This window comes from Hyla sarda, chromosome 1 (assembly GCF_029499605.1).
Source record: "Hyla sarda isolate aHylSar1 chromosome 1, aHylSar1.hap1, whole genome shotgun sequence".
Lineage (NCBI taxonomy): Eukaryota > Metazoa > Chordata > Amphibia > Anura > Hylidae > Hyla > Hyla sarda.
The window spans coordinates 364,307,604-364,331,904 of record NC_079189.1 but is presented as its reverse complement, the minus strand read 5'-3'; the positions used below and the strand labels follow the sequence as shown (position 1 = coordinate 364,331,904).

At 42.4% G+C, this 24,301-nt stretch overlaps 1 protein-coding gene across 3 annotated transcripts in view; it reads right to left on the bottom strand.

Annotated features, from left to right (window-relative positions):
• Positions 1–24,301, bottom strand: part of LOC130274696 (tight junction protein ZO-2-like) — a 192,671-nt gene that overhangs the window by 8,045 nt on the left and 160,325 nt on the right. For all 3 annotated transcript variants that reach the window (XM_056523053.1, XM_056523051.1, XM_056523052.1), the window contains 7 exons: positions 17,600–17,695; positions 17,438–17,517; positions 15,923–16,133; positions 13,967–14,067; positions 12,544–12,756; positions 9,338–9,445; positions 8,316–8,648 (listed from right to left, as the gene is read on the bottom strand). In XM_056523053.1, the coding sequence (XP_056379028.1) occupies positions 8,316–8,648; positions 9,338–9,445; positions 12,544–12,756; positions 13,967–14,067; positions 15,923–16,133; positions 17,438–17,517; positions 17,600–17,695 (1,142 nt within the window). The remainder of the gene's footprint in view (positions 1–8,315; positions 8,649–9,337; positions 9,446–12,543; positions 12,757–13,966; positions 14,068–15,922; positions 16,134–17,437; positions 17,518–17,599; positions 17,696–24,301) is intronic.

Genomic DNA, 24,301 nt, shown 5'->3' with positions numbered 1-24,301 from the left:
ATTTTTTGCGTCGCCAATTCTACTTTGCAGTGACATTAGTCATTTTACCCAAAAATTCACGGCGAAACGGAAAAAAAAATCATTGTGCGACAAAATCGAAGTAAAAATTCCATTTTGTAACTTTTGGGGGCTTCTGTTTCTAGGCAGAGCATATTTCGGTAAAAATGACACCTTATTATTCTGTAGGTCCATACGGTTAAAATGATACCCTACTTATATAGGTTTGATTTTGTCGCACTTCTGGAAAAAATCATAACTACATGCAGGAAAATGTATACGTTTAAAAATGTCATCTTCTGACCCCCTATAACTTTTTTATTTTTCCACGTACAGGGCGGTATGAGGACTCATTTTTTGCGCCGTGATCTGAAGTTTTTATCGGTATGATTTTTGTTTTGATCGGAATTTTTGATCACTTTTTATTCATTTTTTAATGGTATAAAAAGTGACCAAAAATGCGCTTTTTTTGACTTTGGAATTTTTTTGCGCGTACGCCATTGACCGTACGGTTTAATTAATTATATATTTTTATAGTTCGGACATTTACGCACGCGGCGCGCACGCGGCGATACCACATATGTTTATTTTATTTTTTTTACACTTTTATTTTTTTATTGGAAGGGGTTAAATGACCTTTTATTAGGGAAGGGGTTAAATGACCTTTATTAACACTTATTAACACTTTATTAACACTTTTTTTTTTTACATTTTTTTTGCAGTGTTATAGGTCCCATAGGGACCTATAACACTGCGCACACTGATCTTTTACACAGATCACAGGCGTGTATTAACACGCCTGTGATCAGTGTTATCGGCACTTGACTGCTCCTGCCTGGATCTCAGGCACGGAGCAGTCATTCGCCGATCGGACACCGAGGAGGCAGGTAAGGGCCCTCCCGGTGTCCTGTCAGCTATTCGGGACGCCGGTCCCGAACAGCCCGACTGAGCAGCCGGGTCACTTTCACTTTCACTTTAGAAGCGGCGGTCAGCTTTGACCGCCGCTTCTAAAGGGTTAATACCGCACATCGCCGCGATCGGCGATGTGTGGTATTAGCCGCGGGTCCCGGCCGTTGATGAGCGCTGGGACCGACACGATACGATGCGGGATCGCGGCGCGATCCCGCTTCATATGGCGGGAGCCGGCGCAGGACGTAAATATACGTCCTGCGTCGTTAAGGGGTTAATGACCAAGCTCCATTTTTTCAAATTTGACATGTGTCTGTTTATGTGGTACTTTGGAATGATTTGTTTTTGTGAAAAACACCAAAATATTGTGAAAAATTTTAGAAACTAGCATTATTCTATATTTGAAATTCTTTAAATGGCATTTATGTAGTTCGCTGTGCAGTAAAAAAGGGATTTTTGTCCGTAAAATCCTTTTCTCGGAGGATCCATTGGGGGACACAGACCTTGGGTATATGCTGTTGTTGCTAGGAAACTTGACACTAAGGAAACCAAAAAAGTTGGCTCCTCCCAGCAGGATATACCCGCCTACAGAGCCTGAGTTTAGTCCCCAAGCAATAGAAGAGGACCGAGAGGCAAAAAACCAAGACCAGTCCGAGGTAACCAGAACACACTCTCGGACAGGTAACCAAAACCTGAACACCAAAGAAAGGGTGGCAGCTGTGTCCCCCAATGGATCCTCCAAGAAAAGGATTTTACGGTAAGACAAAAATCCCTTTTTCTCTGTCGGCTCCATTGGGGGACACAGACCTTGGGACGTACCAAAGCCATCCCTAGGGTGGGCACAGAAAATAATCAAGGGGCAGGCTGGGCCACCGCCGCCTGCAACACCTTACGGCCCAGACTAGCATCCACGGATGCAAAGGTATGAACCTGGTAGAATTCAGTAAAAGTGTGCAAGGACGACCAGGTAGCCGCCTTACAGACTTGAGAGGCTGAAGCTCTGTTATGGAGAGCCCAGGAAGCGCCGACAGAACGCGTGGAGTGAGCTGAAACCCTGAAAGAAGGGGTCTTCCTCCTGCAACGGTAAGCTTCTGAAATGGCAGACCTGATCCACCGCGAAAGGTTACCTTGGAAGCAGGGAGACCCTTACGGTGACCGTCCGTAGATACAAAAAAGGAATCACATTGACGAAAAGAAGACGTAACAGAGAGGTAGGTGCGCACTGCCCGTACCACATCAAGGTTATGAAGCAAACGCTCCCCGGGATGAGATGGAGCAGGACAAAAGGACGGGAGGACAATATGCTCATTACAGGTGGAAGGCAGAAACCACCTTATGTAAAAAAGAAGGAACTGGACGAAAAAGAAAGAGCCGCCAATTCCGAGACCCGTCTGATGGAGGTAATTGCCATAAGAAACACCACCTTCCAGGAAAGGAGACGAAGGGAAACCTCCCTGAGGGGTTCAAAGGGCACGCCCTGTAGTGCGCCAAGTACCAAATTCAGATCCCAAGGAGGTATAGGAGACCTGTAAGGAGGAACCGCATGGGTCACTCCTTGAAGGAAGGTCCGAACATGAGAATCAGTTGCCAGAGGGCGTTGGAAAAGAATGGAAAGGGACGAAACTTGACCCCTTAAAGAGCTGAGAGCTAATTGCTGTTCCAGCCCTGACTGCAAAAATGAAATGAGTTGGGGAAGGGAGAACACCACTGGAGAAAGAGATTGAGACTCACACCAACGAAAATAAGACCACCATGTACGGTGGTATATCTTCGCGGAAGAGGGCTTGCGCATTTTGAGCATGGTGCGAATCACATGTGTTGAGAAGCCACGAGTCCTTAGTACCGAGGTCTCAACCGCCACGCTGTCAAATGCAGCGACGGTAAATTGGGGTGGCACAGAGGACCCTGAGAGAGAAGGTCTGGACGAAGAGGAAGGCGCAGCGGAACGTCGTCCAGGAGCCGGACGACGTCGGCGTACCACGCCCTCAGAGGCCAATCTGGAGCCACGAGAATGGCGGGAATCCCCTCCGCTTTGAGCTTCCTTAGGACCCTGGGAAGGAGAGGAAGAGGAGGGAACAGATAAGGTAGGGTGAACCCCGACCAAGGAATCACCAGTGCATCCGCTGCCAGAGCACGAGGATCCCGCGACTTCGATACGAAGAGGGGAACCTTCTGGTTTTGGCGGGATGCAAAGAGGTCCACATATGGAGTTCCCCAGAGTTCGCAGATCTCTTCAAATACCTCCGGATGAAGGGACCACCCCTGAAGAAGTGGTGGGGAGCAGAGCCACCACAGAAGGGAGCGGCGAGATGTCCGAGGAAGTACAATCTTGTGATCGAGGGACAAGGGAGACCTGTCCCACCAGGATAGAATCGCGAGTTGAAGGGGTCGAAAATGAAACTGAGCGAAGGGAACGGCCTCCATCATCCGACCCAGGACTTCCATGCAAAAGAGAATGGACACAGGGGAGGGGGTCCTGAGTATACGAACCCCGACAGAAGGGTCACCCGCTTGTCCGGCGGGAGGTGAACCCGAGCGGATTGGGTGTCGAACTGAAGTCCTAGAAAAACCAGGGACTGAGTGGGGGATAGGTTGGACTTGTCCCGATTGACCAACCAACCGAAGCCAGATAGGGCCTGAATAGTGAGGGTGAGACTCTCTAGATTCTGGTCCCTGGACGGGGCCTTGATTAGAAGGTCGTCCAAGTAAGGAATCACTGAGACCCCCCCTTGTCCATAGCAGGCCGATCACCGGCGCAAGGACCTTTGTAAATACCCTCGGAGCTGTTGCTAGGCCGAAGGGGAGAGCCACAAACTGGAAATGTCCCTCCGGAACAGCAAAGCGGAGGAACCGCTGGTGTCCTGGAAAAATCGGAACATGGAGGTAGGCGTCCCTGACGTCCACTGAAGAAAGAAACTCACCCTGATCCATGGTCGCCACGATCGAACAGAGAGACTCCATGCGGAAGTGGCGCAGGAGGAGGTGCCGGTTGAAAAGCTTAAGATATAAGATGGGGCGTACTGAACCCCCTTTCTTGGGAACTACAAAGAGGTTGGAATAAAAACCTCGAAAGCATTCCCCGGGGGGAACCGGGACAATGACCCCCTGAATGAGGAGGGACTGAAGCGCACACCGAAAGGCCTTTGCAGGGAGGGAGACCGCGGGGCTCGGGAAAGCTAAAAACGATCCTTTGGAAGAGAGGCCAATCGATCCGGTAACCGTTGGATACCAAATCTCTGACCCAGGAGTCCTGTACATCTGTGGTCCAGACATCCCGGCAGAGCAACAGATGACCTCCCACCCGAGAAAAATCTGCGGGTGGGGGCATCCCTTCAGGCAGAGGTAGGTTTGCGAGTACCCGCCTTGGCCTCAAAGCGGCCCGAACGGCTATCCGATTTCCAGGATGGGCGAGTCTGGAAGAAGGGAGCCTTTTTGTCCCGAGAAGGCACCTGCCTGGCCCCCTTCGTGACCCCGAAAGTCCGAAAGGAGGTAGATTTACGGCGGGAGGTAGTACTGCGGGCCTTATTTTGAGGTAATAAGGAACTCTTCCCTCCCGTGGCTTCCGAGATGATCTCATCAAGGCGCTTACCAAAAAGCCGAGAGCCAGTAAAAGGAAGCTCAGTGAGAGACTTCTTAGAGGCTGCGTCCGCATCCCAGGCTTTGAGCCACGCGGATCTACGGAGAGCCACAAGGTTACCCATGGCAAAAGCAGCACAGCAGGCCAACTGCATGGAAGCAGAGCATAGAAAATCTCCCGCTTTAGAAAGCAGGAGAATTAAGTCGGCCAGGAAGCCCCAGAAGAAAGGCCCTAACGGAGTCGGGAAACCCAGATCGTAAGGGCCTTGGAAACCCAGGCAGAGGCAAAAGCAGGGAGAAGACATGAACCCGCAGCCTCAAAGGCAAATTTGGCCAAGGTCTCCACCTTTTTGTCCGCTGGATCCTTAAATGAAGCAGCATCGAGCAAAGGCAGGTTAGTAGTCTTAGATAGATGGGAGACTGGTGGGTCCACCGTAGGAGGTGAAGTCCACCGGGCAATGAGGTCCTTAGCAAAGGCATAACGCGCTTGAACCTTCTTTGCTTCTTGAAACCTTTTGTCAGGGTGCCAGACTCCAGCAAGGCTTCAAATTCAGCATGGGAGCTGAACATCTTGGGTGCCGGACGGGCACGATTAAAGGAAACTTCTGGGACAGTGTCCGAAGTTCCTGGGTCCTCTAGGTGAAAGGTGCCTCTTATGGCCAAAACCAATGAGTCCAATGTGTCGGTCATGTCTGTGCGGTCTTCTGAATCAGAGGCAGAAGCAAAAGCCTCATCAACTAGTTCTCCAGGGGAGTGAGAACGGGTGGAGGCAGCTTTAGAAGGAGACACTGACCTGGTGCGCCGCTCTGGGGACTCAGAATGGCGACTCGGGGAGCGACTTCTAGAAGAGAGACGCCTGCGGGAAGACGTAGCAGAGGGACGATGCCCATGAGGGGAGCGCCTACGTCTGTACAAAGACTCCGGAGAGGAGTCAGAGGAATGACCCCTATTACACTTGTGAGAGCGTTTAACATAGGGTGAGGGAGAGCGAGACTCTCTTGAGGAACGGAGTAAGGAGGACCTCTCTAAGGCAGTCACCACGGAGCGTGAGACCTTCGCCAAGTCAGTGATAGACTGCGAGAGGGAAGACACCCATATTGGAGGGGCAGCAGAGCTCACTGGGTCTGGGGGAGCATCCTGAATAGGAATACCAGGGGGGTCAGGAGGTGCAGTGGTGCAGGCGGAACAAGTGGGTTCAGCAGTCCTAGACATTTTGGAGTTGCAGCCCTTACAAGAATAGTAGGTGACCAGGGCCCCAGGTACCTGCTTAGAGGGAGGAACAGTTCTGGGCTCGTTCATGAGTAAAATAAAACAGCCTCACCAGCGTCCGTGTCCCCCACCAGTCAGCTGCTGTGAGGAAAGTAACGAGAAAGGAGAGAGAAAACAGGCAGGGATGGCCGGACCAATCAGAAAAGAGGGGCCGGATTAGACTGAGGCGCCTCTGATTGGCTAACAGACCCCTGCACAGTTTCCATTGGCTACAGAGATTCGCGCTCTCCCAAGGGCACGAACTCTACCGGGAAAGAAAGATGCCGGCTAATAATGACGCCCGCTCCCATCCCCGAAGCATATGTGAGTGCAGGGGAACGGGAGCGAGCGAGAATGCCGCCGCAGCGAGCCGCTGCGAAAGTGAAAGCAAACTGCGCCCCGGCCGTGTCGGCACACGACGCGGCCAGAGCACAGAGGAAATGCTGAAGTGAAAAGGCAACCGCGGCTGCTGAATAGCTGCCAAAAGTGAATACAAACACACAGTCCTACACCACTGACTCCTTTTAGCCCCCTGCATTACCTAAGTGCCCCCAATAAATGTTAGGGAGCCCTTGCCCAATAGGGACCCCTAACTAGATAAAATAAAAAGAAGTGAGACCAAAACAGGGGGTCTCCAGCAGCTCAATCTCAAGAACTCACCTTATGAAGTCTTCAGTCATGAAGTCTTCAGCCAGCTTTTTTGTCACCTGCATCATGCCGGGCTTGAAAAGCGAGACGAGCAGGGAAAGGTGGGGGACCCGGACCCATGAGGTACAACCCCAGGCGCTGGCCGTTGGCGAGAGGGGGTTGACAGTACATCCACGATGCCTGTGCCCCCTCAATCACAAATGGGGAAACAGTGAACGCTATGTTCCTGAGACCCCACCTGAAAAATAGGAAAATAAAAGGGAATAAGAAAAACTAAACGTCCCTATTCTGGAAAAATAAAAAAATGTTAGACCAAGTCTGGGGAGAACCCTAGACTAGTGTCCATCGCCTGCGACACTAAGCTAAAACTGATTACCTCAGGCTCTGTAGGCGGGTATATCCTGCTGGGAGGAGCCGACTTTTTTGATTTCCTTAGTGTCAAGTCTCCTAGCAACAACAGCATATATATACCCAAGGTCTGTGTCCCCCCAATGGAGCAGATAGAGAAAATTGTGTTATCTTTATTCTTTAGGTCAGTACGATTATGGAGATTCACAATTTATATACTTTTTATGTTTTTTCTTTTCACAACAAAATCCTTTTTGTTCCCTCTTTTAGTGTTGCCATGTTCTGACCGCCCTATAATTTTTTGTCCAACCGCAATGTGTGAGGTTTTTTTTTATTTTTTTTGCATGACGAGCTATACTTTTTATTGGTAGGCATTTTTGGGGCCATTAATTTATAATACAAGTTGTTACGTAGGAGGCAATACCATATATATATATTTTTTTTTTTGATGAGGTCTTTTTGGGATTTTTTTTTTCTTCCCGTTTATTTTTGTATTGAATTTCTTTTTATTTTAATACTTTTTACTTTTTGCTGCTATACTACTCTGCAGTACAACTGCACTGCAGTATAGTATAACTAGCTTCTATACCTGGCAGATAGGAAGCAATCATCTGGCCTCTGGACGCCATGCCAATCATTTGGAAGCCTCGTTCGCATTGCATGGCCACCGATGGGGGACCGGCAAAGCCTCCTCTCCCTGCCAGTCCTAAAGATGCAGTGGTCATATGCTGCACAGAGCAAGATATAGGTAGGACGTATGGGTATGTACCCGCATCAAGGACGTACCAGTAAGTCCTGGGGAGGGAGGAGCTTAAGAAATGTTTATGCTAGACTGGGTTTACATTATGATTGTGCAATATGTTGCTTTTATACGTCGGCAACCCAGCAAAAGGGGATGCTGACGATGTGCACGTACAGACATGGGTCTCATTGTCTTTAATGGCTTCAATGTAGTCAACTAGTAACTATGTTTGGGTCATTTTCTTACCATATACATGTTTTTACTCGGACTCAAAAGCACAGCACAGCACACTTTTAAGTCTGAATAAAAACAGGCATATATTAAAGAAATAACCCAAATGTATGCCCGGGTCTGTATGTGTACATATAAGTTGGCATCTTGTTGTGGTTTGAAAGGTTGCCATCATATACGTGCAATGTACTGCACAATGGTAATGTAAACCCAGCCTTAAGCTATGTTCAGATGGCGGAATTTTCGTGCGGAAATCTGCGAAAGAATTCTGCGGAATTTTACTGTAAATTCACTTCAAAGGGATTCCGCTGTCCCATTCACATAGTGGAATTCCTGCGGTGGGCATTCCGCTTTCCACAAAAATATAAAATCAGTCGTATATTTTGCAGAATTCTGCAGCGGAATCCCAACGAGCTCAATGGTACTTTAATTTTGGCAGAATTTTGTGTTCTGAGAACACAAATTCTGCTCTGCTGAACAGAACTTGTGTGTAATTGTGGAAATTTTGCTGTCTGAACATAGCCTTAGACAGAATGTTTACCAATTTTTTATGTAAAAAAAAAACAAATACATAAATGTTCCCTTATGTGACTGTTACAGGCATATTTTTTTTTACCCGTGCATTTTGTGCTTCATGTAGTTCCTGTATCCTTTGTTGCCTTGCACTGTGATCCATTTTCTCAAATATTTTCACTTTTCCCAATACAGACTTAGGAGGATTTAACACTTCCTCTTCCTGGTAATCATCTTCAATTCCAGTTGAGGTGGTTATTGTAACAGGAGGTTTCAGTATTGGCTTCCCACCAATCACAGGTTTAGCAGCAACAGGAGGGGGCATAGCTTTGGCAGATGCACCTGAGGTTTCACTGCTGGCTACACTGGAGCTGCTTCGTTTCGCATCATAACTGCGAGGCATATCATAAAGATCATCTTTGCCTAGAGGCTTTACCTGTAAACAACAATACAAAAACACTGGCTATTACACAACCTTTGATAGGGAGATCTAGTAATGTCTATTTACTGCTGGTCCATGAGATGAGACTCTAATTTAAAATAAGGAGCTAAAGAAAAAGTCTGTTCCATGATGGGAGTAGTAGTCCCTCAGCACTGCAGGAGTCTGCTGAGGTTACCTCTTCTGAGCATGCTCCGACGTAATAACAGATATTATAAACTGGGTGCAAACTGATGACATAAAGGCTCATCCGTCAGCCATAGACTTCAATGTTAAAAATAACGGCCGATAATTTACCCGTTTCTTGTGACAGAAGAAAAATTACTGCATGTGCTGTTTTTTCTTCCGTCAAATAACATCCATTATTCATGACAGGCTATAACGGATAATCAAAAAATCCCAGAGACTTGAATGGAATTTTGTAATGGACGTTTAACATCCATTTTTAAGGCTTATCTAAGGGATGTTTATAATGGATCTTTTAACAAAACAACTTTATATTGTGAAAGGGGCCTTACAGAGGTATTTCTATCTGGGACATTTATGGAACATCCACATGATATACCATAAAATGTCCCCTAGATGCCGGTCCCACCTCTGTGATTCGCACCTATCTTGATTTCAAGGGCATCTCTGTCCCCTTTGGTCCTGCGAGCTACACGGTTTATGCAATTCCTGGAGTATACCTTTGGTGGTTCTGGTTTAAATGGAGGAGGGCTTGGCTCTCGGAGGACTTCTCTGCTGCCAGCTCTTTTCATGTGACTTCTTGGTTCAGGCATGGGTTTAACTACAGCCTGAAAAATCATTTACAACAAAACTATTATTCTGCAGGATTTTTAAGGCTACTCACTTTAACAATTTAACAGTGATCTACATTAGTGTTTCTTAACATTCCCAGGTAGTACCCCTAATCAAAAGGATGCTATGAGAAGAAGGGTGAAAGTTCCTTGATTGAGGGTAAGGGCATATGTCACTCCTCCTTATAGAAATTACCCCTACCCCTCCGTGATCTGCAGGGGACCAAGCGCCAGGACAGAGGGGATACAAGATCAAAGAAATTCTATTGAACTTGGGGAGCTGAGCTCAAAGTATCCCAAGGCTGTGATCAATAACTGTAGTCTATATCTCAGAGTGTTTGGCTGCCCTTGGATCAAACAGAAATAGCCAAGTGAACCCCACCTTTACCTTTTTCCTAGCGGAATTTAATGGACACTTTAGATTTCAACCTTTCAGTATGCTAAAGCCAAGGATACTGACCTGTGTCTCTTTGTAGCACTTGATTCATCACAACTCAATGTATTGCTGTGAACTGCAGCTATAGCTTGATTATCGATTTCTTGTGTCAAAGCTTATAAACTATATATGCCTATAGACTATGCAACTAGAACCATTAAAAAGCAATAATACTGAGCAGTTATTCTCACAAATAGTGTGTGAATGCAGTTAGTTATGGCATATTTCTTTATAGTACTTCTGTTTATTAGAATGCTGCTGAAAATGTTCATAGATAACTGGGCGCTAGTAGAGTGATCCCTCAACTTACAATGGGCTCAACATACAATAGTTTCAACATACAATGGTCTTTTCTGGACCATTGTAACTTGAAACCAGACTCAACATACAATGCTACGGACAGTCCAGATCTGTGAAACATGTCAATGGCTGGAAGAACCGACCAATTAGAATGGACATTCACTGGTAAAATTTAGTGTTTGCACTGAATTCCTGTCTGGTAGCGCCCCCTACAGTACAGGGGGATATTACATGTTCTGTACTATTAACCTATGCCACAGTTAGCTGCTCCTTTGGACACCAGGTAAGGACGGCTACATTTGACACTTTTAGGACACTGCATGTACTGTACAGGACCCTGATGAAGCTCCTGTCCTCTACATAGACAGTGATTTACAGCTCCCAGCAGATCTTTCTTACTTTTATACAGTCATGGCCATTGGCACCCCTGAATTTTTTTTTCTAGAAAATGAATGTCACACCAAACCCCAAAAATTGGCTGGACAAAATTATTGGCACGCTTTCAAAATTGTGGAAAAATAACATTGTTTCAAGCATGTTATGCTCCTTTAAACTGACCTGGGGCAAGTAACAGGTGTGGGCAATATAAAAAATCACATCTGAAAGCAGAAAAAGGAGAGAAGTTCACTTAGTCTTTGCATTGTGCATCTCTGTGTGTCACACTAAGTATGGACAACAGAAAGAGGAGGAAAGAACTGTCTGAGAACTTGAGAACCAAAATTATGGAAAAATGTCAACAATTTCAAGGTTACAAGTCCATCTCCAGAGATCTAGATTTGCCTTTGTCCACAGTGCGCAACATTATCAAGAACCCATGGAACTGTGGCTAATCTCCCTTGGTGTGGACGGAAGATAAAAATTTATGAAAGGTGTCAACGAAGGATAGTCCGGATGGTGAATAAGCAGCCCCAAACAAGTTCCAAAAATATTTAAGCTGTTCTGCAGGCTCAGGGAGAATCAGTGTCAGCGCAAACTGTCGACATTTAAATAAAATGAAACACTATGGCAGGAAACCCAGGAGGACCCCACTGCTGACACAGACATAAAAAAGCAAGACTACATTTTGCCAAAATGAACTTGAGTAAGCCAAAATCCTTCTGGGAAACATCTTGTGGACAGATGAGACCAAGAAAAAGCTTTTTGGTAAAGCACATCATTCTACTATTTACCGAAAATGGAATGAGGCCTACAAAAGAAAAGAACACAGTACCTACAGTGAAATATGGTGGAGGTTCAATCATGTTTTGGGGTTGTTTTGCTGCCTCTGGCACTGGGTGCCTTGAATGTGTGCAAGGCATCATGAAATCTGAGGATTACCAATGGATTTTGGGTCACACTGTACAGCCCAGTGTCACAAAGCTGGGTTTGCATCCGAGATCTTGGGTTTTCAAGCAGGACAATGACCCCCAAACATATGCCAAAAAGCACCCAGAAATGGATGGCAAAAAAGCGCTGGAGAGTTCTGAAGTGGCCAGCAATGAGTCCAGATCTAAATCCCATTGAACACCTGTGGAGAGATCTTAAAATTGCTGTTGGGAAAAGAAGCCCTTCCAATAAGAGAGACCTGGAGCAGTTTGCAAAGGAAGAGTGGACCAACATTCTGGCTGAGAGGTGTAAGAAGCTTATTGATCGTTATAGGAAGTGACTGATTTCAGTTATTTTTTCCAAAGGGTGTGCAACCAAATATTATGTTAAGGGCCAATCATTTTGTCCAGCCCATTTTTGGAGTTTGGTGTGACATTATGTCCAATGTGCTTTTTTTCCTCCCTTTTTTGGTCTAGACATGTGTATAGCAAAACATGTGTTACTACAATCCTTTTCTGTGAGAAATACTTCATTTTCTAGAAAAATTTCAGGGGTGCCTACATTTATGGCCATGACTATATGTAGGGACTTGCTTTCTCTGGATTATTTATCTACTTATTTTTGTTGAATCCTCACTTTTTCCTATTTTTTTAATGACATTGTGGTAGCTTCAGAACCAATTACCAGGTTTCCATAGAGTTATGGTCTCAACATACAATGGTTTCATCATACAATGGTCGTTCTGGAACCGATTAATATTTTAACTTGACGGATCACTGTAATAAGACCAGACTTTACACTGTCTGTTAAGACTTCAGTATTCTGGTTAAGACTACCACCGATAAAAATTTGCCTATATATGGCATGCTGTCACATGCTTTAAATAGATAAATATTGTTAAATGCTATGAGACAACGTTGTTGTCTTCTAGGTAACTAGTCTGATCATAATTTGACATATTTGTATCAAGAGCAAAATAAATATATGGACGTTTTTAAATCACAATGCTGTCATAAGTAAATAATATGCTATATTTACAAACCCTTTAACATACCTCTTCAGATTGTACAGGTTCAGATGACCGGCTAATAGCTGAAACTGGTAACGGATCCTCCACAACCTCATCCAGCTCATTGTCCGTATAGGCCCCACCTTCTCCATCAGTGTCTTCAAAGTCACTTATTAGTCTGCTGTCACAACTTAAGTAGTCAGCTCCCATTGCAGTCAGGTATGACATTCGGTCATCATCCTCATCTATTCCATCTGCCTATGGATTTCATAGAAAAAAAGAGCAGAAATTAAAATAATTTGGTTTCACCAACAGCAAAACTATATACAGTCAAGTCAGCATGAGTTATTATGAGCAGTGTAGGAGCCAGGACAGTGCGCCACAAAGTAACATTCATTTAAACAGTCCCCATGTAACCCTGTGGCCTATGGGAAAATGTGTGGATATGATCCATGAGTAAATCTCGCAATAGGTAAAACACCCCATTAATCCCCCACTAGAAGTAAATGAGGTATGCAGTCCACTATATTTAATCAGATGGAGCAAGCTGCACAAAATTGTCAATTGTTGGTACGCATGTCCTCCCTTACATATAATGCTATTTTATTCTTGATTTTCATGGTGCAAATTATAAATATCTCCATGTGCATAGGGCTCTTATAAAGTTATGTTTTATTATGTAATAAACAGCAATTATTACCATAAGTCAAATTGTACTGAAGGCAGTCCAATACCGTACCTATTATATAGTGCCCAACCTCATGAGGCATACAAACCTGAAAACAACTCTCTCGCAGATGCTTCCATGCCCTAGCATGTCCTTGCTGGGCAGAAGAAATCACTGCAATGCTAAGTTGTCTGTCACTGAGTAATCGGCACATCTTATCAGTTTCAACACCCTGGGGGACATGTATCAAAGATTTTACCCCTGTTTTGTGTGTATTTGTTTGCGCAAAATTTTGCGCAAGCCCTTTTTTTGCGCACGTTTTGGTAGAGCATGTCCTCCAGATGTGGCCGAATCGGGGTACCTTGGAGTGACATCTATAGTACGCATGGATTTATTAACTGCGTACTTTTCCTTTACACCAACAATGTTGCCGCAAGAGCTATTTTTTTTTTTTTTGCGCAAATATAAGCCATCTTGGACTTAACATAGCAAGATGCTCTAACTCATCGATTCTATTTTCCAAAGAGTGGATTGAGGAGATCACTATATTTACCCGCAATTTATAAAGCTCATTGCGCTTGATTGATAAATTTAGCTCTTCTGCTCATAATTTAGAATTCGGGAAAAGGGGTAAATTGCTTCTACCATACACAAATAATGATACATGTCCCCCCCTGAGTGTACTAGAAACTTAATGTAAGGTTCTTATGCAGTAACTTGACACAACTTATCTCTGCTATATATAGAATATAGAAAGTTGCTGCATAAGATAAAAACCCTTAAGACAAAGAAAATAGGTACCTTTTCTTCTGATACCCAGACAGCTTCTCTCTGTTGGTCTTTGATCACATCCTTCAAGCTTCCATACCAGCTGTCATTTGAAGAATTTAAATTAATAGTGGCTGTGTGGAGAATGAAACAGTCAGTAAAAGGTAATAGATATAGAAATTATTCAAAATGAAAAGAATTACACACCTAAAAAGTATTCGAGAGAGTGACTTTGAAGTTGTTCAAAATAAGAAAAACATGGCTTTCTTTAAAAAAAAAAATAGTGTTACATTTGTCACTGAGACGTGTATGGTATAGCAGAACTCAAATAACCAATGGACAGGTGTGGTGCTGTTTTACTGAAGTAGCCATGTTTCCATGATCCAGGACAACCTTTCTAAATGTAACAACATGGACAGAAAGATAAAGGTAAGTGAAGATTTTACAGGTCTTTTTCCTTCAGTATTCACTATTGTGCCACAGATTATTTTAAAACGGGTTATAAGTTACAAAAAATATGAAGGCGGTACCTCCTGGGTGAAACAAAAAATTGTTGGCAGCAACAGAAGCAAGGGCAGATGCAGCTATTTATCCCCTAACATTTTTTATGTTAAAAATATCCAGTATTCTACAACCTGTGGACAGTGATAAATGAGTTTCAAACAGCCTTAAGTCCTAAGCTCTACCGCCTGTTCTGCACAGATCAGTGCAGACACATGGAACTTGCTGGGCATCGTAAAGTTGCCTTGGCAACTGCACCACCCAGCATCAACTGCGTCTGTCTGCGCCAATCTTGACTTGCACTTTAAAAAGCATTAATCCAACATCCAAAGTTTTTAGGATACTGGATATCCTAAGCATCAAATGTACAAATCCACACAAATCAGGGCAGAATGGGAGGCAGTTTGGACTTACATTTTAACTGCACAAAGGAAAAGCAGTACCAATGTATTTGTAGAATGTTTAAAGGGGTACTCCCCGTAGAAAACTTTTTTTTTTTTTTTTTAAATCAACTGGTGCCAGAAAGTTTAACAGGTTTGTAAATTAAACAAAAGTGAGGCAGGAAAGGGGAGAACACACAAGAGGCAACTTCACCTTAAATGATCTGCAGCGCTTTCTCGGTGACCTAGTTTGATATCTCCTGCAGGGTGCACATACAAGTATGTAAAGTATCAATAAATCATAAGTAAAGGAGCACGTACGTGCACTCACCGCTAAGCGGAGATAGCTGCGTCTGCAGAGTCCGGTTCACGGGGTGCTGGGTCTCAGCATCAGCGCAGGTTGTGGCGCTTGGAGGCTACGCCAGCAGTTTTGCATGTGAGTGAGTGCGTGCTTCTTCCGGCCTACACTTTGAGGCCGGAAGAAGCATGCATTCACGTGCGAAACTGCCGGAGTAGCCTCCGAGCGCCACACATCTGTGCTGATACTGAGACCCAGCACCCAGTGAACCGGACCCCGAGACACAGCTATCTCCGCTAAGCGGTGAGTGCACGTACGAGATCCTTTACTTTAGATTTGCATATTACTTCTATTAAAAAATCTTAATCCTTCCAGTACTTATTAGCTGCTGAACACTACAAAGGAAATGGTTTTCTTTTTGGAACACAGAGCTCTCTGCTGACATCATGACCACAGTGCTTTCTGCTGACATATCTGTCCATTGTAAGAACTGTCCAGAGAAGAAGAAAATCCCCATAGCAAACATATGCTGCTCTGGACAGTTCCTAAAATGGACAGAGATGTCAGCAGAGAGCACTGTGATCATGATGTAAGCAGAGAGCGCTGTGTTCCAAAAAGAAAACCATTTCCTCTGTAGTATACAGACCCTAAAAAATACTGAAAATATTAAGATTTTTTAATAGAAGTAATTTAAAAATCTGTTTAACTTTGTGGAACCAGTTGATTTAAAAAAAAAAATGCAGTAATTTGTAGTGTTGTATTGTTCGGAAACTAGGATCAAATTAATAAAATTGTTTTTGTCCAATTTACCTGTAATAAGATGAGCACACGTCTTCTTCAGCTTATTTGCTTGCTCATACAGCTTACGAGAACTTTTATTTGATGTTGGGCTCAATCTTTGCCTCATAGTCTTTACTCCCTGCTTGCTGTCTGGATTAAACAACACCACAATAGGGAACCACTGAGTGTAGTTGAGCAAGTCCACTGCTTTAGGGGTAACATCCATAAGAGCATGTTTATCCTTAACAAAAGTAAACAGAAAAGGAATTAACTTCAACACATTGCAGGAAAAAAAACACATTGCTTCTTGTACCTGTCCTATCATCAAACTGATGCTGGATAATACTCTGCTCACATCAGTGTTTGTCACAGATTGTGAACATCAAACACCATTTTTCCCATGAGTACATTGGATGGAACGAGTAGAAAATAGTTGCTTTAAGTGTAAGCACAGCATAAAATGGACAATATATATGATTTTTTTTAGACTATATAAATATATATCATATATGTACACTACAGTGAACAAAGAATTACTCCGGGATATAAAAACTTATCTCCTATCTCCTGGGCCCCGGCTCTCCTTCATGCAGCTCTGTATGAGATCCAGAGATTCCCAAGTGCAGCGCTCCAGCTCTCCCATAGAGATGCATTAAAGGGGTTATCCACCATAAGACGATTTTAGTAGTACGTACCTGCCAGAACTGGGAATTTCCTGTTGAATTTCGTTCTCTAAACTACACATACCAGAGTTCCATAGTTTGTAAGTATGAGGTCACTTTCCTCTCTCCCACACAGCCACCCCACCCATTAAAACACACCTGTGAACCCTTCAATGCAATACACCAGTGTTTTTTAATCAGGGTGCCTACAGCTGTTACAGAATGATCTCTCTCCTACCCAGTGGTCGCTCCCCCCATTGAAGCAGGAAAGACTCCCTCTGATCACCTGACTAGTGATGTCAGGTCTCGACGCACTGCAACCTGGGAAATCCCGAGACCTGAGTAATTTAGTATACTGTTAAAAATAAATATTGGGGCGATAATCACAGAAGAATTGTGAGACCACCGTCACACACAGGTACAGACACTATATAATGAACTACACTAACTTTACAGCCCCTGTAGCATAGTCAAATAAAATAAAAAAAATGCAGTGGTTGACAAATGTCTTCTTTATTACTGCCCACGCCCAATCCACAAACCCCATCTGAATGCTAGACAAAAGAACATGGGTTGGACTTAAATGGGGTCTTGCCATGCTGGGAAATGCCTCCTGAGCTTTTGAGCCTAATTTGCATAATAACAAAAATGCTTATATCTTTGCTTTAAAAAGGACTATGAAAATAAACTTGGAATCAGGATGACTAGCCCTATCTAGCCTTTTGCCTATTTACACCCCTGCTGACAGATTCGCTTGAAGATCCCAAGTTATGCAAATAGCCATATTTAGAAGAGTGAAAGGGGATGAAAAAGAAAATAACCATGAGGCTTAAGACTGTTAAAAACTGAAGTATTGCATTTACAATTTTGTTTTCATACACACCTGTTCAATAATCTGTCGCACTGTATTTAACCGCACTATACCATTCGATTTTTCCGCGCCAGCATCTTTAGGTTCAGTCTCTGCATAGCAAAATAGGAGTATGTAAACAAATTTCTAAATACTGGTAACGTTGATGTATGGCTCAGCAAACATATAACTTACTAGCTATTTGAAATATGTCTGGCATATCTGCAGCCAATTTCTCCATAGCTACATCGGCTATTGGACCAAACACCACAACAGGTCTTTTAAAGCCAGCTGTAAGAAAAAAAGCAATATTAATAAATATCCAGAATTAAAGAGAACATGTCAGATCACCAGGGCCTCGCACACTGGTCCAAACACCTGACAGGTGAGGAGAATAGCATTCCTGGGGTAGGTGTATGAGGCCCCATGGACCTGACATGTTCTTTTTAATGGGAACCTTTCAGGGGTTTCATGTTGCAAGAACCACAAGCAGCATGAAAGGTGCAGGCTCCCTCATTACAATGATATTCAATTTATTTTTAAATGGTGATGCACCTCAGAGAAAAAATAGTTTAAAGATTAGCCAAGAACGTAGCTTTATTGACAGGTCTCTCCCTAAACAAGGGGATCAGCACAGTAAAGGATGAGAGTATATTAATTCCATTATGGTTTCTTTCCTCCTGGCCTTCTAAGAGTCATAGCACTTTTAATTTTCCATTCATAGATCCATATAGGGCTTGTTTTGTGTGTGACCAATTGTAATTTGTAATGAAACCGCTCATTTAACTATAAAATGTATGGCACAAAAAAAAAAAAAAAAAAAATATTTATTTATATATATATATATATATATATATATATATATATATATATATATATATATATATATATATATATATATATATTTATATATACATATACATATATATATATATATACACACACACACACACACACACACACACACACACATTTATATATACAGTAACCCCCCGACCTACGATGGCCCCGACATATGATAAAATCGACATACGATGGCCTCTCAGAGGCCATCGCATGTCGATGTCAGCATCGACATACGATGCTTTTTTATGTCGGGGCCATCGCATTAACTGCTATCCGACAGCGCAAAATGCTTAAGCAGCTGTCGGATAGCAGTGTAATGTGCCCCAGCAGGTTCACTTACCTATCCTCGCTGCTCCGGGACCACTTCGCGATCCTCCGGTGTCTTGCGCATCTTCTCCAGGGTCCGGGCCTTGCTTTCCGGCGTCGTTATTACGTCACTACGCACGCCGGCGCAGCAGCATAATAACGTCACCAGAAAGCGAGGCCCGGACCCTGCAGAAGATGCGCAAGACACCGGAGGGTCGCGAAGAAGACACCGGAGCAGCGGGACAGCATCGGGAGCCCCTGGAACAGCAGCGGGAGCAGTGAGGACCTGGTCCGGAGCTACGGGGACAGGTGAGTACAGATGCCTATACTTTACATTGCACGGATCCCTCAACATACGATGGATTCGACAAACGATGGGTCGTTTGGAACGAATTACCATCGTATGTTGAGGGACCACTGTATATATATTTTATAAGGAAATTGAAAAGAAAACCGCAATTTTGCAACTTTTAGAAGGTTTTAGTTTTTATACAGTGCATTTTACTGTAAAACTGACATTTTTTTTATTCTGTGGGTCAATAGGATTAAACTGACACCCATGTTTACATTCTTTACTATTACTGCACTACTTTTAAAAAACTCAAACTTTTTTTAACAATCTGTCTATTCTAACCCTTATAACTTTCATATTTTATTTTTGTATACGGGCCTGTATATGGGCTCTTTTTTTGTGCCATGATCTGTATTTCTTATTGGTATCACATCTGTGTATATGTGACTTTTTGATCACTTAAATTAATTTTTCTGGGATGTGATATGACCAAAAAGCAGAAATTTAGCATTTTCTTATTTTTAAATGTAAACAGTTTACCGTACAGGATCATTAACATTACATTTTAATAGATTGGACATTTACGCATGCGGCGATACCATATATGTTTGTTTATTTTTTTACACTTTTTTTTTTATGGAAAAAGGAGGGGTGTTATTGGTGAAGGGGCTTATTCACAATTTTTTTTTTTAAATACTTTTACTTTTTATGTCCCCATAGGGGAATATCTATAGCAATCATGAGATTTTGGTTAGTGATCACTGCTATGCATATGCATAGCACTGATCAGTTCTATCTGAAAATCTACTTCTCTGGTCTGGAGGCAATTATGTGAATCAGTATAGATCATGGCAAGCATCAGCATGATCGCTGATATCATTGACATTACCTGCGGGTCTCTGGCTTTCAAGACCTGCCGTGAATAAAGCAAGCGCATCTCTTGAGCTCGCTTCATGTATAGGATGTAAATGTACTTCCTGGTGCGTTAAAGGGGTTATCCAGGAAAAAACTTTTTTATATATCAACTGGCTCCAGAAAGTTAAACAGATTTGTAAATTACTTCTATTAAAAAATCTTAATCCTTTCAGTACTTATGAGCTTCTGAAGTTAAGGTTGTTCTTTTCTGTCTAAGTGCTCTCTGATGACAAGTGTCTTGGGAAACACCCAGTTTAGAAGCAAATCCCCATAGCAAACCTCTTCTAAACTGGGCGTTTCCCAAGACAGGTGTCATCAGAGAGGATTTAGACAGAAAAGAACAACCTTAACTTCAGAAGCTCATAAGTACTGAAAGGATTAAGATTTTTTAATAGAGGTAATTTACAAATCTGTTTAACTTTCTGGAGCCAGTTGATATACATAAAGGGGTATTCCAAGAAAAAACTTTAAGTACCAGTGCACCAGAATGAACATTTATGTCCTTTGTCCTTAACCCCTTTTCAGTTTTTGCATTTTCGTTTTTTGCTCCTTGCCTTTAAAAAATCATAACTGTTTCAATTTTGCACCTAAAAATCCATATGATGGCTTATTTTTTGCGCCACCAATTCTACTTTGTAATGACGTCAGTCATTTTGCCCAAAAATCTACGGTGAAACGGAAAAAAAATCATTGTGCGACAAAATTGAAAAAAAACCCCGCTGTTTTGTAACTTTTGGGGGCTTCTACGTAGTACATTTTTAGGTAAAAATGACACCTTATCTTTATTCTGTAGGTCAATACGATTAAAATGATACTCTACTTAGGCTGGGTTCACACTTCACCGTATGCGCTCCCGTATGTCATTCATTTCAATGAGCCGACCGGAGTGAAACGTTCGGTCCGGTCGGCTCATTTTTGCTTTTACAACCGGACCTAGAACTGTGGTCAACCACGGTTTTAGGTCCGGTTGTAAAAGCGCATACGGCGCAAAAATGAGCCGACCGGACCGAACGTTTCACTCCGGTCGGCTCATTGAAATGAATGACATACGGGAGCGCATACGGTGACATACGGGAGCGCGAGCTTTTAGCTCCCCCCTGCCGTATGCGCTCCCGTATGGGGGAAAACGTAGTGTGAACCCAGCCTTATATAGGTTTGATTTTGTCGGACTTCTGGAAAAAATCATAACTACATGCAGGAAAATTAATATGTTTAAAATTGTCATCTTCTGACCCCTATAACTTTTTTATTTTTCCGTGTTTGGGTTGGTATGAGGGCTCATTTTTTGCGCAGTGATCTGAAGTTTTTAACGATACCATTTTTGCATTGATAGGACTTATTTTATTCATTTTTAAATGATATAAAAAGTGACCAAAAATGCACTATTTTGGACTTTGGAATTTTTTTGCGCGCACGCCATTGACCGAGCGGTTTAATTAATGATAAATTTTTTCATAATTCGGACATGTGTTTTTTTTTTTATTGGAAAAGGGAGGTGATTCAAACTTTTAATAGGGGAGGAGTTAAATTATCTTTATTCACTTTTTTTTTAAACTTTTTTTTTGCAGAGTTATAGCTCCCATAGGGACCTATAACACTGCACACACTGATCTTCATCATTGATCACTGGTTTCTCATAGGAAACCAGTGATCGACGATTCTGCCGCATGACTGCTCATGTCTGGATCTCAGGCACTGAGCAGTCATTCGGCGATCGGACAGCGAGGAGGCAGGTAGGGGCCCTCCCGCTGTCCTGTAAGCTGTTCGGGATGCCGCGATTAGCCGCGGCTATCCCAAACAGCCCGACTGAGCTAGCCGGCAACTTTCGCTTTTAGCCGCGCGGCTCAGCTCTGAGCGCGCGGCTAAAGGGATAATAGCGCGCGGCGCCGCGATCGGCACTGCGCGCTATTAGAGGCGGGTCCCGGCTTCACTATGACGCCGGGCCCGCCGTGATATGACGCGGGGTTACTGTGTAACCCCGCGTTATATCAGGAGAGCAGGACCAAGGACGTACCGGTATGTCCTTAAGGGGTTCAAAATAAAAACTACCACAAGAGGGCACCATTTTAACCCCTTTACTCAACAGCCTGTTAAACAGATTTGTAAATTACTTCTACTAAATCGTAATTCTTCCAGTACTTATTTGCTGCTGAATACTACAGAGGAAATTATTTTTGGAACACAGTGCTCTCTGCTGACATATTTGCCCATTTTAGGAACTGTCCAGAGCAGCATATGTTTGCTATGGGGATTTTCTCCTACTCTGGACAGTTCTTACAATGGACAGAGATGTCAGCGGAGAGCACTGTGGTCATGATGTCAGCAGAGAGCTCTGTGTTCCAAAAAGAAAATAATTTCCTCTGTAGTATTCAGCAGCTAGTAAGTTCTGGAAGGATTAAGATTGTTTAATAGAAGTAATTTACAAATCTGTTTAACTTTCTGGCACCAGTTGATTAAAAAAAAGTTTTCCACCGGAGTACCCCTTTAATGATCAAGGCAAATTTTCAAAATCTGACATGCGTCCACTTATTTGCTAATAACTTTGGAATGCTTTCACTTATGAAAGCGATTCTGAGACAGTTTTTTCATGACATATTGTACTTTACATTAGTGGTCAATTGTGATTGATATATTTAGCATTTTTTGGTAAAATAATCCAAAATTCTGCAAAAAAAATAAAAAATGAAAAATGTGCATTTTTCTAGACTTTACATTTTCTGCTTGTATGATATATAGGTATACCGCACCAAATTAAATGATTAATTCACATCTGCAATATGTTCCCTATATCTACTTTATGTTCCCATCATTTGATTAACATTCTTCATTAACTTTTTTAGAATGTTAGAAGATTTCCAGATTTTCAAGAAAATTTCAATATCTGATTTTTCAGGGACCAGTTCAGTTCTGAAGTTGAATTGAGGGGCCTGTATGTTAGATACCCACATAAATCACCCCAATTTTATAAACTGCACCCCTTAAAGTAGTTAGAATGACATTAAAGAAGTTTATTAACCCTTTAGGTGTTTCACAGAAATGAAAGCAAAGTGGAGGCGAAATTAAGAAATTTAATTTTTTTGCAGATTTTTAATTTTTATCCATTTTTTTCTCTAACAGTAGGGGTTGACAAAGAAATACAATTTAAGATTTATTCCCTGAATTCTGACATATTTAGAAATATCCCATATGTGGCCTTTGTGCGCTAAGTGTCTCTCACACAGGCCTCAGACAGGAAGGCGTGCTGTGTGGATTTTGGGGTGTCCTTTTAGTTTAGGATATTTTGTTGGCATCATATAAAGTCGCAGAGGGAGGTCTTGGGGTGCAAAAATATTTTTGGGAAGACAAGTTCACACTTTCATTAGTACCATTCTGGGGTACGTGTGACTGTTTTTTTATTACATTTTTTATGAGGTGGTATACATAAAAAAATCTATTCTGCGTTTTTTTTTTATAAAAAAAAATTTTTTTTTAGATCGTTCATCATGCAGTAAAAATGACATGTTAACTTTACTCTGCAGGTTGATATACTTTTTTTCATTTTAGTTCATTTATAGCATAAAAACTATTTTTTGAAAAGAAAAAAAAAAATCTCGTTTGTAAGTCGCCGTATTCTGTGAGCCATAACTTTTTTATTTTTTCACTGACGCAATTGTGTGAGGACTCTTTTTTTTGCGGGACATGTTGACTATTTTGGGTGTGTTTTGGGGTGTAATATATATATATATATATATATATATATATATATATATATATATATATATATACACACATACATATATATATATATATATATATATATATATATATATATATATATATATATATATAATATACACACACACACACACACACATTTTCACTTTTCTTTTACTTTTTTATTATTATTATTATACACATAATTCAATGGAGTACACATCTGTACTCCATTGAATTATGTCTGTAATAGACATAGGATAGATCAGTCTCTACCTTAGGTAAAGATCGATCTGTTACCATCAGCGCTCTGCTTTCACTTTGTAGAGCGCCGATCTGTGACAGAGGGAGCTCCCTTCTTCTGTTACCCTAATAGACGCTGCGGTCACAGTGACTGCAGTGTCTACAGGGTTAACGCAGGATCTGAACGCAGCACAGCCAGCCGCGATAAATTGTCACAGAGCACGGCAGCGCTGTGACAGTTTATTCTCATCAGGTACATGATGCGGGAAGTCACCACTAATCATCGGGTACATGTACCTTATTTTGTGTAAACGGGTTAAAATAGAGGGGAATGCACTAATTTTGCATGAATATCAGGAAGTATTACTTAGAGAGTAGTGGATGCATGGAATAGCCTTCTGCAGAAGTGGTATCTGTGAATATACTGAAGGAGTTTAAGTATGTATGGGATAGGAATAAGGCTGCCCTTCATATCAGATAAGGACTATTGAAAGGGTTTAGAAAAGTTGTTATCTGCCGACACATTCTATGTTACACACACAGAGAAAAGCCTGTCAATCAAGCCCAACAGGCAGGGTTGTGGCTGGTGAATAGCCAACATC